Source organism: Clupea harengus, chromosome 7 (genome assembly GCF_900700415.2).
Source record: "Clupea harengus chromosome 7, Ch_v2.0.2, whole genome shotgun sequence".
NCBI lineage: Eukaryota > Metazoa > Chordata > Actinopteri > Clupeiformes > Clupeidae > Clupea > Clupea harengus.
Window position 1 is genome coordinate 14,397,795 of NC_045158.1, and position 15,738 is coordinate 14,413,532.

The 15,738-nt window shown below is 44.8% G+C and overlaps 1 protein-coding gene across 5 annotated transcripts in view; it reads left to right on the forward strand.

Annotated features, from left to right (window-relative positions):
* Window positions 1–15,738, forward strand: part of adamts3 (ADAM metallopeptidase with thrombospondin type 1 motif, 3) — a 70,221-nt gene that overhangs the window by 35,233 nt on the left and 19,250 nt on the right. Inside the window, exons 7-18 of one of the 5 annotated variants that reach the window (XM_031570617.2) lie at window positions 1–133; window positions 3,161–3,266; window positions 4,282–4,425; window positions 6,576–6,708; window positions 8,583–8,696; window positions 8,838–8,983; window positions 9,190–9,365; window positions 10,159–10,292; window positions 10,721–10,844; window positions 14,187–14,243; window positions 14,909–14,992; window positions 15,482–15,562. The exon at window positions 1–133 is cut by the window's left edge and continues 24 nt beyond it. In XM_031570617.2, coding sequence (XP_031426477.1) covers window positions 1–133; window positions 3,161–3,266; window positions 4,282–4,425; window positions 6,576–6,708; window positions 8,583–8,696; window positions 8,838–8,983; window positions 9,190–9,365; window positions 10,159–10,292; window positions 10,721–10,844; window positions 14,187–14,243; window positions 14,909–14,992; window positions 15,482–15,562 — 1,432 coding nt within the window. The remainder of the gene's footprint in view (window positions 134–3,160; window positions 3,267–4,281; window positions 4,426–6,575; window positions 6,709–8,582; window positions 8,697–8,837; window positions 8,984–9,189; window positions 9,366–10,158; window positions 10,293–10,720; window positions 10,845–14,186; window positions 14,244–14,908; window positions 14,993–15,481; window positions 15,563–15,738) is intronic. The other 4 variants (XM_031570619.2, XM_031570618.2, XM_031570620.2 and 1 more) reach the window with 4 other exon arrangements.

Consider the following 15,738-nt stretch of genomic DNA (forward strand, 5'->3'; position numbering starts at 1 on the left):
AACCCGTCACGCAGCCTGGAGAATGTCTGCCGCTGGGCCCACGTGCAACAGAAGGACAACACGGAACATTCCGAGCACCATGACCACGCCATCTTCCTCACCCGCCAAGGCTTCGGACCCACCGGCATGCAAGGTCAAAGACCAATCACTGACCCATCCGCTTCACCTGACAGCTCAAGCTGAACCATCACCCACCCCCGCTGCTCCCTATAGCTCCTAGTGCGGCCATGACTGCTGAGGCTATAGGTAGAGTGGCTTCATTTTGGGCTGATGGTTGGTCCCCTTTCATCACATGGATGAGGGGAGAGTCCACTGGGGAAAACACTAGATGGGGATAAAAACACTATATGGGGCCATTATGGTAGGTCAGTAGCCTGACGATGTCATACTCATAATTCTAGTCAGAATATGAGTCTGATATCGCTCCATTGGGCTGTGATTATGGGGCGAGTTTCAACCGAACCAGGAGAAAAAATGCCTCTTCGCTCAATTGGTTACCTACAACCAATCAGAACAACGTAGTATGTGACCAGGGGCAGCTGATACATTACACTTTTACCGGATCCCGTAGGAAGGAAGGCAAAAACATCTTTTCGATTGACAAATGCCTTAATCGCGTTTCTCTGTTCCTCTTTCAAAATGAATGCACTGTCAATGTCTAAATGGACTCGAATCTATACATTTCAGCTCTCCAGCGGCAGCCATGTTTGTTGAAAACGAATTCAACTCGTGTGTTGGTGACGTGGTTGGTTACGTTACTGTTGATCATCTGTCCATCATCGTATAAAGCCCGCCTTAACAATTTGATTGGTACGGCCAATATCTGTCCGCAGATAATTTCTCCTCAATGGAGTAATGCCAGACCGAACTTCCCAACCAAAAAATGTGTGAGCGGGGCTAAGTTCGGTCTGGTATCCAGGCTAGTAGGTCAGCTATGTGATGCTGTGAAGAAGCTAGTAATTATGAAGATGCTGGCAAACGCAGGAGCTTACAAACACTACCCAGATTCCAGCTAACTCTTATGCTTCCACTGGAGCAGAGCGAAATCTGTTCCAGGATAAAGAAATCTGCACAAATCCTTTATGAATACTCAATTAGCCTTTTTTATTGGGTGTACTTGGCCTCTTGTACAGTCAGTGGCAAATCATCAGGACCATGATGTTTTTTTCATTGGTGTATTTAGATCCATTTCTTGATTTATATCCATTCAACTAAATTAAGAGGATATACACCAACCCTAGACAAACCAATCATGACTGGGTAATTCCCCCAAAGTAAAAGGCCATAATGGACTGCATTGGGCCAGGCAGCCAGCCTTTGGATATTACTGAGAGAATCCTTTGGCAGAGGCCACTTCATAAGCTAGTGATGGTTCAATCAAGCATGAAATCATCTCTTCAGAAATGATCTGCTCCAGTACATCGCCCACTGGTATTCTTTTGCCTAGCAACATATTATTTGTTCACTTATGTGCTAGATTGTGACCATTATCTGGTTGATTGGGGTGTGTTTAGTGTGACATGACTCTCAATGCACTGATTTTCACAGGCATTAGGTGTTTCTGTATTTCTTGTGTTTTTTCTTTTTTTTCAAGGAAAGGGAAGAGAATGAACATGGTCATTAACTAACATCTATTTTAAAGAACTTTTTGATGTTTGTGGAGATAAAGCTGGAATACAGGGATCTACGAAGTGCATTGGATAAGCCATCAGTGCTTTGAGCGGATTTGAACAAGAGTAATATACTGAGTTTAAAAAAATATATCTGATAGGCATGGTCACGACGAGTAGCCTACATATTATGACTATTCATTGTTAATTATTTTATTGCATTTAGTTAAATGTGCAGTAGATACTGTGCTTTTTTGATTACGTACAACCTGTAGCATGTTTTGTGTCTGTATTCCGCCAACTGTAGACTACATTGTTAAAATGGGTCTTCATTTAACACACTCTATACATGAAGCACTAGGGGATTTCAGACTTGTCTTTTTTGGTAACTAGTGTAGACAGCTACAAGGAGAAATGACACATGCATAGAACACTAAAAAAAAAAAAAAGAATCTGAATGTCTCTCCTGAGACACAGTGCATTCACTTGGAAAAAGAAAAATGATTTCAGCGTCTCTTTAGTCCGCTCTAGCCTGCTGTAGACAGGCTGGTCTGAGAGCCTGCTGTCGCACCAGATTAGAGCTCCCCGAAGCGCCGGCGCTTCACTGTCCTGGTTCCCCAAGCATAAAGATCCCATTGTTTGGCCGTTTCCGTGGTTTATAGGTAATACACAAGAGAGGTGCTCGCTCTGTCTGGGAGGCCTGCCCTTTAATTAAACTCTCCCGCGCTAGAAGGCGTGAAGGTGGGGGAGAGTGGGTGGGCGGAGGGAAGGAAAATGTTCCATCAGCCGAGCACTGAGGGGAGGTGATCCAATCAATTTCATCAGTAATGGGACGCATTAATAACCCGGTGCGGGAGTGATATCCGGAGAGGTGAAGGTCTGCATGGATAATCCAACCTTCTGCAGTTCCTCCACCTCGTGGCTTAGCTCCGCTCACCTTGGCGCCGGAAAATGTGGACTCTGGCAGAGCCTGGAAACTCCCTCAGCCCTCAAGGAGAGGTTCTGTCACAGCGCCGCATGGGACCTCTCCTGCCCGCTCCGCTTCATTTTAAACTGCCGTATCAAATTTGAATTCATTTTAAGCCTCAAGAGGACATTTTTCAAAATGGGATGGACAGGGTATTATTTTTAGTTTGACTTGAGAAATGATGGGACTCGACTGTGAGCAGTAATATTTCACAGATGTCCACGAGTCTTAATCTTTGGCAAATGTTTCAGTGAACCCTGGAATGTGAACTGCTCCCGTGTGCTAATGAGCGCAAGTGCAATTGGGTGAAAATGAGAGTGGACACACCTTCCTCTTAGTGTCCTTGTCGGCGTGGACACTAGCTCTCGAGCTTTCCATGCACCACGTCTTCTACACAAAACCTCATCCAGTCGATGCAGACAAAGTGCTCCGGTCCCAGAAGCCTACATGTGGGAGTTGGTGAAAATGGACTGAATTGGGCAGAATGACTGAACTTGAGTGATTGATTCTCTCTCTCCCACTTCTCTCTCTTTCTCTTCTCTCTACCCCGTTTTCCATCTCTTCTCTCTCTGTCCATTCACAGGGTACGCCCCCGTCACTGGCATGTGTCACCCTGTTCGCAGCTGCACTCTGAACCACGAGGACGGGTTCTCCTCCGCCTTTGTTGTGGCCCATGAGACTGGCCATGTGTAAGTTGCATGCCTTTGGTCTTCTCTTCTGTTTGTGTTTTTATTTTACCCCCTTTTTCACGAGACCAGAGATAGAGACCAGTGGAGCACTGGCTGGTTGATTGGTTGATTGGCTCGTCCATTGAAAAAGACTTACTCAGGACAAGTGCATGTCTCAAGGGGACATCTTAATGATCTAAATGATTCTTTTTATCTGGAAGCTTTGGCGGCAATCCCTTTTTACATGTCAAAGACTCTGATAAGGTCTTATTGACTTTCAAATGACGGTAATGTTAAATGGCATTGGTAACCTTTGAGGATCTCTCCTAAAAAATGCCCTCCCTATTGTTCTTCTTCCCCTTTATTGAATTGCATAATTTATTTATGTGCTTGTCCTCATCCAGGGTGACCTAGCTCTCTTCTGTACAAGAAAACAGCACCAGTTTATGAAAGAGCTTCAGCCAGGAAAGGACAAATCAATGAGCTAGGGAGGTCAGTCCGTCACATTAGGTACGCTAGGGAGGCCAGTTTAGAGACCCAAGCTGTTTACAGACAACCTCCAAACGTTCAACAAAATGGGATAAGCCTGTCTGACCAGTCTATAATTTGTATTTCAATCACTCCTGCGTGGTGAAGTACCTTAAAAAAAAACCACTGATAACTTTGGCATGCTGGTCTGTCCGCCCCTCAGTAACACAACCCCAAGAGTCCTCCCTAGCAACACAATGAGCCGACGCTGACACAATTGGAACTATGTTGTAGTGGTGTGCCGTTGGGACTACCACTTCTGTGTTCTATGCAATGCTGCATTCCTGCATGCGTTCATTTAGGTATCTTAAACACATGCACCATACATACATTTTACCTGGTGTCTTCCTATAAGGTTGATGCTTAGTATACACGGCACACATAGAGAGACGGGGAGAAAGACAAAAATAGACCCACTTAAAGGCACAACCACTCACTTCTGCAGTCTCCTGACGGCCACTGAGTCGATCAGTATGTTTGTCACAGCATGTGAATGTCACCTCCACAGGCTGGGCATGGAGCATGACGGACAGGGAAACCGCTGTGGGGACGAGACGGCCATGGGCAGTGTCATGGCCCCCCTGGTGCAGGCCGCCTTCCACCGCTACCACTGGTCCATGTGCAGTGGTCAGGAGCTGAAGAGATACATCCAGTGAGTGCCCCTCCCTTTCACCCTTTCTCACACACACATGGAGGCAGACGCACATACATAGACATGTATGCACACACACACACACACACACACACACACACACACACACACACACACACACACACACACACACACACACACACACACACACACACACACACACACACACACACACACACACACACACTCACACACACACGCGCGTGTCTTTAAGTGTATCTTTCTGTTCACCACATCACAGTATGGGATGGGTTGGAATAGTGCTTGAATAGAAAATATTCATTTTGAAGAAACCAAATGTTTGTATTTTAGTTCTGAAAATTCAGGTACCACGTAGTGCACCTGTCAGTTCAAAGATGATAAATATGTATGCCTGCAGACCCGTGGCTAAAATGAATTCCATCATGCGTTTTTCTAGCAGGATATCTGTACTTCAGCCTTGAATGTCACCCACTGGCATTTGGATTTGGTTCATCAATAAGCAAACAAATTGCCGGCTGGGTAGGCAGCGCATCCATTGCCAGGCCCATTCAGCGTGGCTGAGTGTATTCAGCTCTATTGTTCTGGGTTGTCATCAAGTCGCTGTGCGGGCTCACGTCCCGGAGTTTCATTGGCGTAACGAGCACCAGCACAAATGCCACAGCAGTCGACTGCATGGGAAGACAAAGGCATTGCAGCCGAGTTTACATCAGTGGAGTCCAATTTGGCCTTGTTTTACCTCCTCTCGTCATCTCGAGAAATTCTCCCTTAAAAAGTAGGGAAATCTCCCAGCGGGATTCATTCACGTATCTATTTAAAGAAATATTTATCAGAATTTAGGCCAATTCAAAGGATCTCCAGCTGCACAAAGTCATGCTGGCAAGCAAGACTTCACTTGATAATAGAGATGAATAATTCAGTGTTATGGTGTGTAGCAAAGGGTAATACATTGCCACCAGGAGAATTATCACATAAAAGTCACCTATGTAATACTCCATTTAATTTATATTTCAACACATGCAGATTAAATCCAAGTTGAGCTGGAAGCATTCCAAAGCAGAATTATACATACCTGATTTGCCTTGTTGCTGTGGTTGTTTAAAGGTGTAATATTTTATTTCAGATGTTGAAAAATAAATAAATATTCTTTTAGACCTTCCAATGGCAAAATGAAAATGCATTTTCTTCTGGTCCAGACGAAAGTGTAAACAAAGGCATGAAATTAAGAAAAAAAATGAAACGCAAACAGTTAAGATATTAAGAAATACATCTTTGTTCTAGAAGCAAACCTTTTTTACAATAAAAACGACACACGTTTGGACGTTTGGACATATGACAGATGTCTTTTACCTCATTGAGATCTCATTCCCGGCATCAACCAGTGCATTTTCCCCCACCAAACATGGGTCATTGATCACTGTACAGTGAACAGTACTGAATCAACCACTACTGTGTTTCATAGCCTAACCCCTGTGCACATCCATTTGACATACTGAACCAGCAGCAAGGCAACCCTTTCAAGGAAACGGCAAATTACTCACACAGCAATTACGTGTAAGTGATAACTCAGTTAGATGACACACAAATGGACGTTGGTCCATTGAAAGGATTTGTTGTGGTCATGGCAGCTTTTATCAGAGACTTTCTTCAGTCTGTCTGTGTCTTTCAATTAATCCACCACGACAAGTTGAGAGTTGACATTTTTTCCTTTGCTTTTCAACCAAGGTTGAAAGGCTGAAGGAGGATAACCGCTTTGTGAAACTTCAAGGTTTTAAATCACCTGCGTTTTTTGCATTTGAATCCAAATGAATTGGGCACGAAAATTGGTCAATCTGCATAGACATTGGAAACAGGCGCTGCACATGCTGCTGTACTGATCACACTGGTGCCTCCCCTTACAATTCATCAGACATTCAGTTGCAGTTCACATCACTTCAAATTCATCCATTTCAATTGTCCTTATTGTTGCTTTCTGAACGTATTCATTCATACGATATGACGGCCGAATTGACTTCACATGTAAATCATCTGGTGTAGTAGCTTATTATATGAAACATGTTTGAAACATGAGCACCCTGCCTGGCAAAGACGAGGCAAACGCATATTGTTGAATTCACAGTGTACGCTTTTAAAGGAGTGCTGCCTTGTGTTTTTTTTTTTTATCCCTGCAGCTCTTACGACTGCCTCTTGGATGACCCTTTCAAACATGACTGGCCACCTCTTCCCGAGCTACCCGGCATCAATTACTCCATGGACGAGCAGTGTCGGTTTGATTTCGGTGTGGGATACAAAATCTGCACATCAGTAAGTGTACCCCCGAGGCTGTTTTGATCCCGTCTTTCAGAAAATAAAAAAAATGAAAAAATCAAAGCTTAACGTTGAGAAAAAGACTGAATATATATGTTGCATCCCACTTATTTATAGTCCCTGAGGAGTATTTAGCTGGAAAGAGATCAGCTGCATTTGAAGAGCAAGGACAGAAAAAAAAATATCCTCACCCAATCTCACGTGCTCGGCGGGCCATGCTCTATGCATGCGCTGTCCTACGATAAAGTGATTTTCCAAAGAGGGGAGATTATTTAGCTTGAACATCTAAGCTCTGTGCGTTTCCTAGATAATTTTTCTTTGCACTACCTGTCCACGGTGGGCAATCTTGTTTGCCAGAGTTTTGTATATTCCACAAAGCGCTTCAAAAACACGTTTTCTCATGGGAGTGTACACACCTGGTATTTGGGTCTGCCAGTACCACCGAGCAGACGGCGTAAAGTAGTTAGATTGCAGTCTGGACTTTTTAATTCTTCATCAGGACCTCGAACATGTGGGAACCAAGTTGGGCAACCATTAGCTGCCACACAGATGAAATAAGCCTTTCATCAGTAAAGTCACTTGGGTTCGCCCGGAGGTTAATAGTGATGTAACAGTGTGTAGGACTCAGTCAGGTAGCGAGCTCGGACTAAGACCACAGCACCGTCATTTAGGTAATTAGTCTTACAGCATTTTTTTTTTCTCAAGTATTTTTGTGAATGTTTTATTCATTACATTATTTATTTATTCACAGGGCCGCCCGCGCTTAATTCATTCCTAATTCATTTCTGTGTAGATACGCGCTTCGCAAAGCTGTGTGATGTCACCTGAAAGGACATCACTGTCAGATTCGAGGCACAGTGCTTCTTCAATAACTCAATATGGATCTCATCTCTGAATTCCCTCCTGCATATCATTTAGTACATCCAAATCATAGAGGCTTTGCACATTGTTATTGCACTACACAAAGCCACAATGTGTGTGTGTGTGTGTGTGTGTAAAGATAAGGACATTGGGATCCAAACATGTTCAAATTCTAAGGGTGCTTACAGGTGACATTTGGCAACATCGTTACATTTTAATGCCGCGTGTAAGCGAGAGCTCTAAACCACAGAGGCTCCCAAACCGGTGGGTGGGGAAGCAATGAAAGCAAGCTGATATTAAAGTGTTCTCAGGGACTTGTCCAACAGATGAAGACTCCTACAGAGATACCCAAATGAAATCAAAGCAAAGAGGGGGTGATGAGATGAAAGACAGACCTCAATCGACCCCAATGATGCATGTACTGTTTGATGGTGGCTGTCCTCTACGCCGTAATGACTTTGTGAGTGTGCTCTCTCTCTCTCTCTCTCTCTCTCTCTCACAAAAGACAAAAAAAGTCTATTTGTTCATGTGAAGTGCCACCTTCCTTCCAGGTGATTGCATTTCTGGCGAGGAGTGCTTTGCCATAGCAGATCAAATTTGCCGCTGCACCTGCCATTCATCAGCCCTCCCACTTGTATTTTAATTGCTTGTTTACTCTCTTCTGGTCTGTAAGCAAACTAGGCAGCATCAGGATACAGCAGGCTGCAGGTTGACTTGTCTTTCAGAATTCTACCCTTGACTGAATGAACCATTCGAAAAAATGGTCCTCCCGGACTCACCCGGGGTGTGGGGTGTCAACACATCATCACAAAATGGGGCTGTTAACGGTGACTGGAGGCCTTGTGCGGCAATTCTAGGCTATTAAAGGGAAACCAAAGGGAGGGGCATTTAGGGCATCTGGTTCTGGTCAGAGTTCAAGCGCAGAAGGAGATTATAGCTTTTACTCTTCGTTCATAAGTTTTCGGTATTTTTTTGTAATACTTCCGTGTTATTTTCTTTTTGCTTTACAGTTTCGCACTTATGACCCCTGCAAGCAGCTGTGGTGCAGTCACCCAGACAACCCCTACTTCTGCAAGACCAAGAAGGGACCTCCTCTGGATGGAACAGAGTGCGCGCCTGGGAAGGTAAATGCAGTATTTCACTTTGATGTTTGTCCCCCACTCTGTGTTTCATCAGAGAGCATTGCTGGAAATCATGTTATTTCACTGCAGATGGCATTACTGTTTTCATCACCTTAACCCTCCCCCACCTTGTTTCTCTTGCAGTGGTGCTACAAAGGTCACTGCATGTGGAAGAACGCCAACCAGGTGAAGCAAGACGGAGCCTGGGGCGCGTGGAGTAAATTTGGCTCCTGCTCGCGGAGCTGCGGCATGGGCGTCCGCTTCAGAACACGGCAATGCAACAACCCGGCGTGGGTCATCTCCCTTTTTTCTCGCCTTTCTTGCACCACTGATTATCAGGGAGAACCTACGGCCATACTGCTGCACGAACAGAAACACAGGAAAATAAACAACACTAAAACATAAGCAACACTAAAAAATAAGCACTACACAATGGCGTTTGTGACTGTTCTCAAGTGGGTTGTGGGTTTTTCTGGGGTTTATTCTGGGTCTCCAGGCCAGCGTATGGAGGCCAGGACTGTCCGGGCGTGAACTATGAGTATCAGCTCTGCAACACAGACGACTGCCCCAAGCACTTTGAAGACTTCAGGGCTCAACAGTGCCAGCTACGCAACGCACACTTTGAATTCCAGAACACCAAGCACCACTGGCTGCCCTACGAGCACCCCGACAGTAAGCATGTGCCACTTCACCCGCGGGGGACGTCATCTGCAGCCTTTCAAGGCACACACTGAATCACAAACACACTTCACTCGCAGACACACACACACACTAATGCTTGTATAAACCTGTGGGCACACAGACTCTCTCTCTCTCTCTCTCTCTCACACACACACACACACACAGAGTCATTCAGGGTGACAGTTTTCCAAGTAGACAGTCTAAAGGGGTAGCTGATGTTTGGGGGGGGAGCAGAGGCCCCAGTGTGAGAAGTCACACTGCGTCTGGCTCATCTTCTCCTCCGCCAGCACCAGCACCGAACGGAGGCTTATTCACCCTCTGCCCCGCTCCCCTTTCATCACCGCACCCTCGCCCACTCCGCCTCCGCACACGCTAATACCAGAGGCCTGTCTAGCGCAGCGAGGCATCCCACAGAGCGAGCCTCACAGTAAGGAGATGGAGCCGGGAGAAGAAAAGAACCCATTTCCTTTCAGTCAGTGCGTGTTTTCTTGAGGTCCAGGACCCTCAGTTGGTCTCCATAGTGCTGGTTCAAATGAGAGTGGCATTCATATAGCAGCTTGTTTGAAAACAGCACTTGAAAACAGCACACATTTTGGCCCTTTCCATCATTCTTAATTTTTGTACTTGCTGAAGATGTCTTTATGACCTTGCTGCTTGAATGTGGTTCGGTAACTAAGTGTGCACAGCGCTTCAGAAACCGCTTGGTTAGTTGCTGTGGTTGTGCTCTCTCTCTCTCACTCTCTTTCGTTCTCTCTCTCTCTCTCTCTCTCTCTCTCTCTCTCAGCAAATAAACGTTGCCACCTGTACTGCCAGTCCAAGGAGACGGGAGATGTGGCGTATATGAAACAACTGGTGCATGACGGCACGCGCTGCTCCTACAAGGATCCGTACAGCATCTGCGTGCGCGGAGAGTGTGTGGTAAGCCTGCGGGGGCCTTTGTTTGAGGCGCTTTCATAGTGGGAGTGAAAGAATATATTTACAACGGTTGTCAGAAACACATGACAGTGACTCAACCAGTCAGTCCTGGTGCTCTTTTCTTGGTCTCCTTTTAACAGTAACTTCAGTTTGTTCCGCCATTTCTATCCTGCATACCCCACAAGCTTAAATGATTTGAAATGCTTTGGCTTTAATGTGACTTCAGCAGTTGTTGTTGTGTGTGTGTGTGTGTGTGCTCACTAGATCACAACCGCCATGTGTAAGCAAACTGTGTTCGCACACTTTCACAGGATGTGACAGCTGGACTCAAGAATGTGCTAGCGATAAGACTCACTCCATCTCTCTCTCTCTCTCTCTCTCTCTCTCTCTCTCTCTCTCTCTCTCGATGTCGTGACTGTTTTTTCTTCTAGAAAGTGGGATGCGACCGGGAAATTGGCTCCAACAAGGTTGAGGACAAGTGTGGCGTGTGTGGAGGTGACAACTCACACTGTCGAACTGTGAAAGGAACCTTCACTCGCACCCCTAAAAAAGCCGGTAGGGCCGTTCTTTTTTCCTCTCCCTCCTAACGCCCCAATCTGCAGCTGCCAAGGAGCAGATAGCATTCATAAACCTGGCATCTCCCTCACTGGCGTAGGGATTGGTCCTGCCATCGTGTGCCTATTGATGTTTTCGAATGGGGCGCTACATTTTCGCTCTGTCTCCCTTTATGCACGTGTTCCTCTCCCACCTTCAGAGAGGTAAGGCAAGTGGGTCAGCCTGAAACTGACGTTGTGTAATTAACTCTCCCTTGCAAAGCATGAAAGGTAACACCTGCTCAACACCTTGAAGGGGGAAAAAATGGTGTAGAATGTTGGATTTAGTTCATGCACATGAACTTTACTTCTGCATTTTACACACGATTGGCTCGGAACATGGTGACATGAAGATAAAAGTAAAAAGTACATTTCTGAAAGAATGACTAAAGAATGTAATAAAGCACGTCAGTGTAGCGGAAGAGAAGACAAAAGTGTAGCGAAGGTCAGTGGCTAGGGTTGTCAAGCAAAATGTAAGACAAAAGCCAAACGCCGTCTGAGAGGAAGGGAGAGGAGCCAGGATGGAGACAGCAGGCCTCTTATGCTCTTGGTAATCAGGAAGAACCAAGCCCACAAGAGCACCAGCTGGAGAGAGCACAGGTACACACAATGGCCGGGGTCAAGGAAGGCCACACGGAGCCGCAGGTATGCAGCTTGATGAATAATACATGGAAATCCACTTATAGACGCATACTTTATGCATGGCAAAGGGATTACATTGATTAAAAAAAAAAAATCCTTCAAGCCGTTTTAAGTATAGTGTGGCTGTATGAGCACAATCCTGTTATCTGTCCTCGAGTTTATTGTTTGAAGTTCTTTCAGTATAGTCTAAAGATTCTGATAAATTGGATACTTGCTTTTTGTGGCCATCGTGCATCATTCATTTGCATAGAGGGCACTGAGCTTGAAGTGGGCAAATAGAAATGGCTGTATCTTATTCTGGAAGTCTATTAAATGTGTATGTGTGTGTGTGTGGAGATAGTTTGGCCTTCACCTTTTTCCTTCCCATAACCATGTGTGTCTTGAATCTATGTGAAGGGATGTTTGTTTGTGTGTGTGTGTGTCTTTGTGTGTGTGTGTGTGTGTTTGTGAGTGTTTGTGTGTGTCTGTGTTTGTGTGTGTGTGTGTGTCTGTGGGGGGTTGCTGTCCTTTTCTCATTTTAGTCTTTTGTGAACTTGCTTTGCCTGATTGTTGAGTGTTCAAGGAGACTTCTGCTGCATCTTCCTCATTCAGCATCTTTTGAAAGTCTCCCAGGTGTGATGGCTGTCGACCTTTGATGAGAGTTCTTAAATTCGTAAGAAACCTCTCTGGTGTGCCTGACCTTCCTCATCCACTCCATTCTTCTGTCCACAGTGCAGCGATGGAAAATGGCTTTTACTTCAGTTTACAGCCAGGGAGCATGGCCTGTATGGTCTTCGTAGGAGCTAAACTTGATCACATAGAAATGTGCCACAAATGATTCTCATCAGCCCATTTGATGTTCAGCAGTGCCCCCTCTGACTAAGGCTGCGTTTACACTGCAGGTCTTGATGCCCACTTCAGATTTTTTGCCTATATCTGATTTTTTTTTGACCGCCTGTTCACCTCTCCTTTCAAAACTGACCCACATCCGCTACCTGTGTTTACACGCTTAACACTTGAACCAACTTGCACAAGAGGGTTAAGTTACTGAAATGAAAGTAAACAACCAGCCAGCCAACACTGCAACAATCGCAAACTAAATATTAGTACAGTTTATTGCTTTCCGAAGCATCCTCAGAGGTCTGCAAAAACAGGTAACCTCGGCAGGTGTCCACTGGCCTGAGCCTTCGTCCTCCATTTTGTTCACATGAAAGTAACGTTATATATCATTAAAAGGCAGAAAACTATAAGTTCATCGCATTCTCAATGATGTACGTGTCTCAATGACAGGGAATATCCAACCTGCCTGTTTAGGTTGGATGTTTAGATGTCGCATTGGCAGATATTTCCACATATAAATGAGACTCAAAACGGATCTGAGAATATCCAATTCCATGTGTTTTACATAATACATATCGGATCTGTGCAACATGTGAGCAAAAAATCTGAATTGGGTCACTTTTACCAGGCAGTATAAACACAGCCTAAATATAGGTTAGCATCCAGGGTACACAAGCCTCCCTGTATTTACAGCATGGGGGACTAGTCATATGGATTCCCATTGCATTGCATCAGTGGTGTTGTTGAAGGCTGAAGTAGAGGGGTGGGGGTGGGGTGTGCGATAACTTACACCCTGTATTGACCCCTGCAAATTATGCTTTCTCTAATAGAAAGATGATTTAATTTGGTGATTTTTGTACTGTTTGTTTGTTTTGTCATCTATTAATATGTGTATAGGAGTGTGTGTGTGTGTGTGTGTGTGTGTGTGTGTGTGTGTGTGTGTGTGTGTGTGTGTGTGTTTGTGGTGTGGCAATTCTATGCCCAGAGAGCAAGGAGCATACTGTTCTATAATGTCAGTCTGATTAACTCTCCCTCAATATACACCTCTTCATTTGAATGCAAACAGGGTCTGCTACTCAATTAAGCATTAACGCTAATGTATGCATTCAGGCTGACACATTCGCCGTACCCTCATGGACGAGCTGGAGACACTTACTACCCAGTCACACTCTGACTAAATGAATTCTCCTCCGCTCTGCCCCGAGAAGTAATTATCTGGTTCACGTTCGCAAAAAGATTCAATGACGTCGAGTTTCTAATTAGCCAAGGCAAGTCTCTGAAAGCAGGATTAATTGTATCTATTTATTTATAACATTTTTAATTGCTCATTTATTTTGTGGCGAGGTACAAGAGATCATTGTGAATGCCCATCTGTAGGCCAGTGCCGTGCTTGTGTCGTTGAGTTTCTTCTTTGGCCAAATTGGGCTCTATTATGGCGACGGCTGCGGCTCTATTATCTGGAGAATGCTTTGTACGATTGAACGTGCGCGCACACACACAGATGGCAGGATCGATGCTCCAGTGAAAGATGTTTTTGTTGTGTTTGTTTTTTTGACTCTGTCCTGCCTGTATGGTTGTTATTATATCTCCAGAATGTTTTTGTGCTGTCATCTTGGATGTTTTCCTTAAGCGTGTGTGAGGTGATTTCTTTTTTGGCAAGCGTGTCATAATTTCATTAACTTCATCATGAGTGATTGTGTGAGTGTTTGTGTGTGTGTGTGTGTGTGTGTGTGTGTGTGGAGTGTTTGCATTTTTAAATGACTGACTCATGGCATGAAACCAAAACAAGCTCCATCTCTAACTGTCTCTGTTTGTTAATCCACACCACTCACTCTCTTAACAGGAAAACAGTTAAGCAAGAGATGCCAAAAAGAAATCCCTTTGTTGGAGAACGCAATATGCAAGTATCCGGTGTTATCTAATCTCTCTTTTTCCCCTCATTTTGTAATGCTCTCTTTCCATCGACTATCAGTGTGTGACACTTTCACTTAAGCATGCACACCACTGAGGTTCAAAAGTATCTCTGATACTTACAATCAAAACACACTTACTCCACTCACCAATACTACTTGCTGTATTTTCTTTATAGTTGATAAATTGTTTATATTTCACCAGAAAAAACCATACAGACAAATAGTGGACTCTTTATCTCTCACTCACTCTCTATCTATCTCTCCCTCGCACACTCACACACACACACTCACACACACACACACACACACACACACACACACACACACACACACACACACACACACGTACGTATACACATATACACAAGCACACACATCTCAATACAAAACCGGACTAGACAGCTCTGCCCCTCTCAGGGAATTGCTGAAATTATCACACATCAGGGCGCTGAGGCTTATAGTGGTCTAAATTCACCACTGAAACACCTCTCCCCAGTAGACATTTATGCACATTCACTGTCCCTTCACACACTTATAAAAAGGACACTTTCAAATCTGCTGATAGCTCTGAAATTGTGCATTTAAAAGCCATTGAAAAGACAGCATTACAAAAAAAAAAAAAAACGTAACAAAGGCATTTCTCCATCTGAAGGGAAGACGAGAGGAGCGTTCTCATTGCCGAAGGGAGCACGGCACGTGTTCCTGAACGAGAGCGAGGATTTTAGGAATGTGCTTGGTGAGTCTGTGTGGGGTTTGCAGAGTGGTGGACATCCGAGGTAGACGGAAGGAGGCAGCTTTGCAGCTCTAGTACCGCTGTACCACAATGCTCTTGTCATTGTTGTTTTGGTTTTTCTTTTATACTCCATGGGTTCTGCCATCCTGCTTTGAATCACCCAAATGGCCATTTATTGTATTTGATCATTTGGTGCATCTATTCAATGCAACTGGCTGGCAAACCTGTGAAGTTGTTGTGTGCCACATGACTTTCTCTCCTGTGTAGGATCGTGTGCCGCCGGTTCGTGGAGCCAATAACATAGATTCTCCTTTAATGTCTCACGCTTGGTAGTTAGAGCAAAGCGGAAGAGCCTTTTGATTAGAGGAGGATGTCCACCTCTGCAAAGCAAGCAAAACAAACGTACTCGTTCCTGCTTACTAACTGTCTCTATCTATTATCTCTCCCAAACCCTTTTTTGCTTCTGCTGCCGCCACACACACGCGCAAAAAGGTTACCTTAAGATGTTTCTCATCCCTCCTGGGGCTAGACATGTGGTCATTCAAGAACATGAGGCCTCCCCTCAAATTCTTGGTAAGTGACAATGCACTGAGAGAGCTGGCATGCTCATGCATACACATCTGACATTACATTTACACCCCCCCCCCCCCCCCTCCCACACCCGCCTCCCCGACACCCATCCCACAACCATCTATGTATACCTATGTAAGGTGCTGTGAGGATGCTTTAACATGTGTTCATTCATAGCA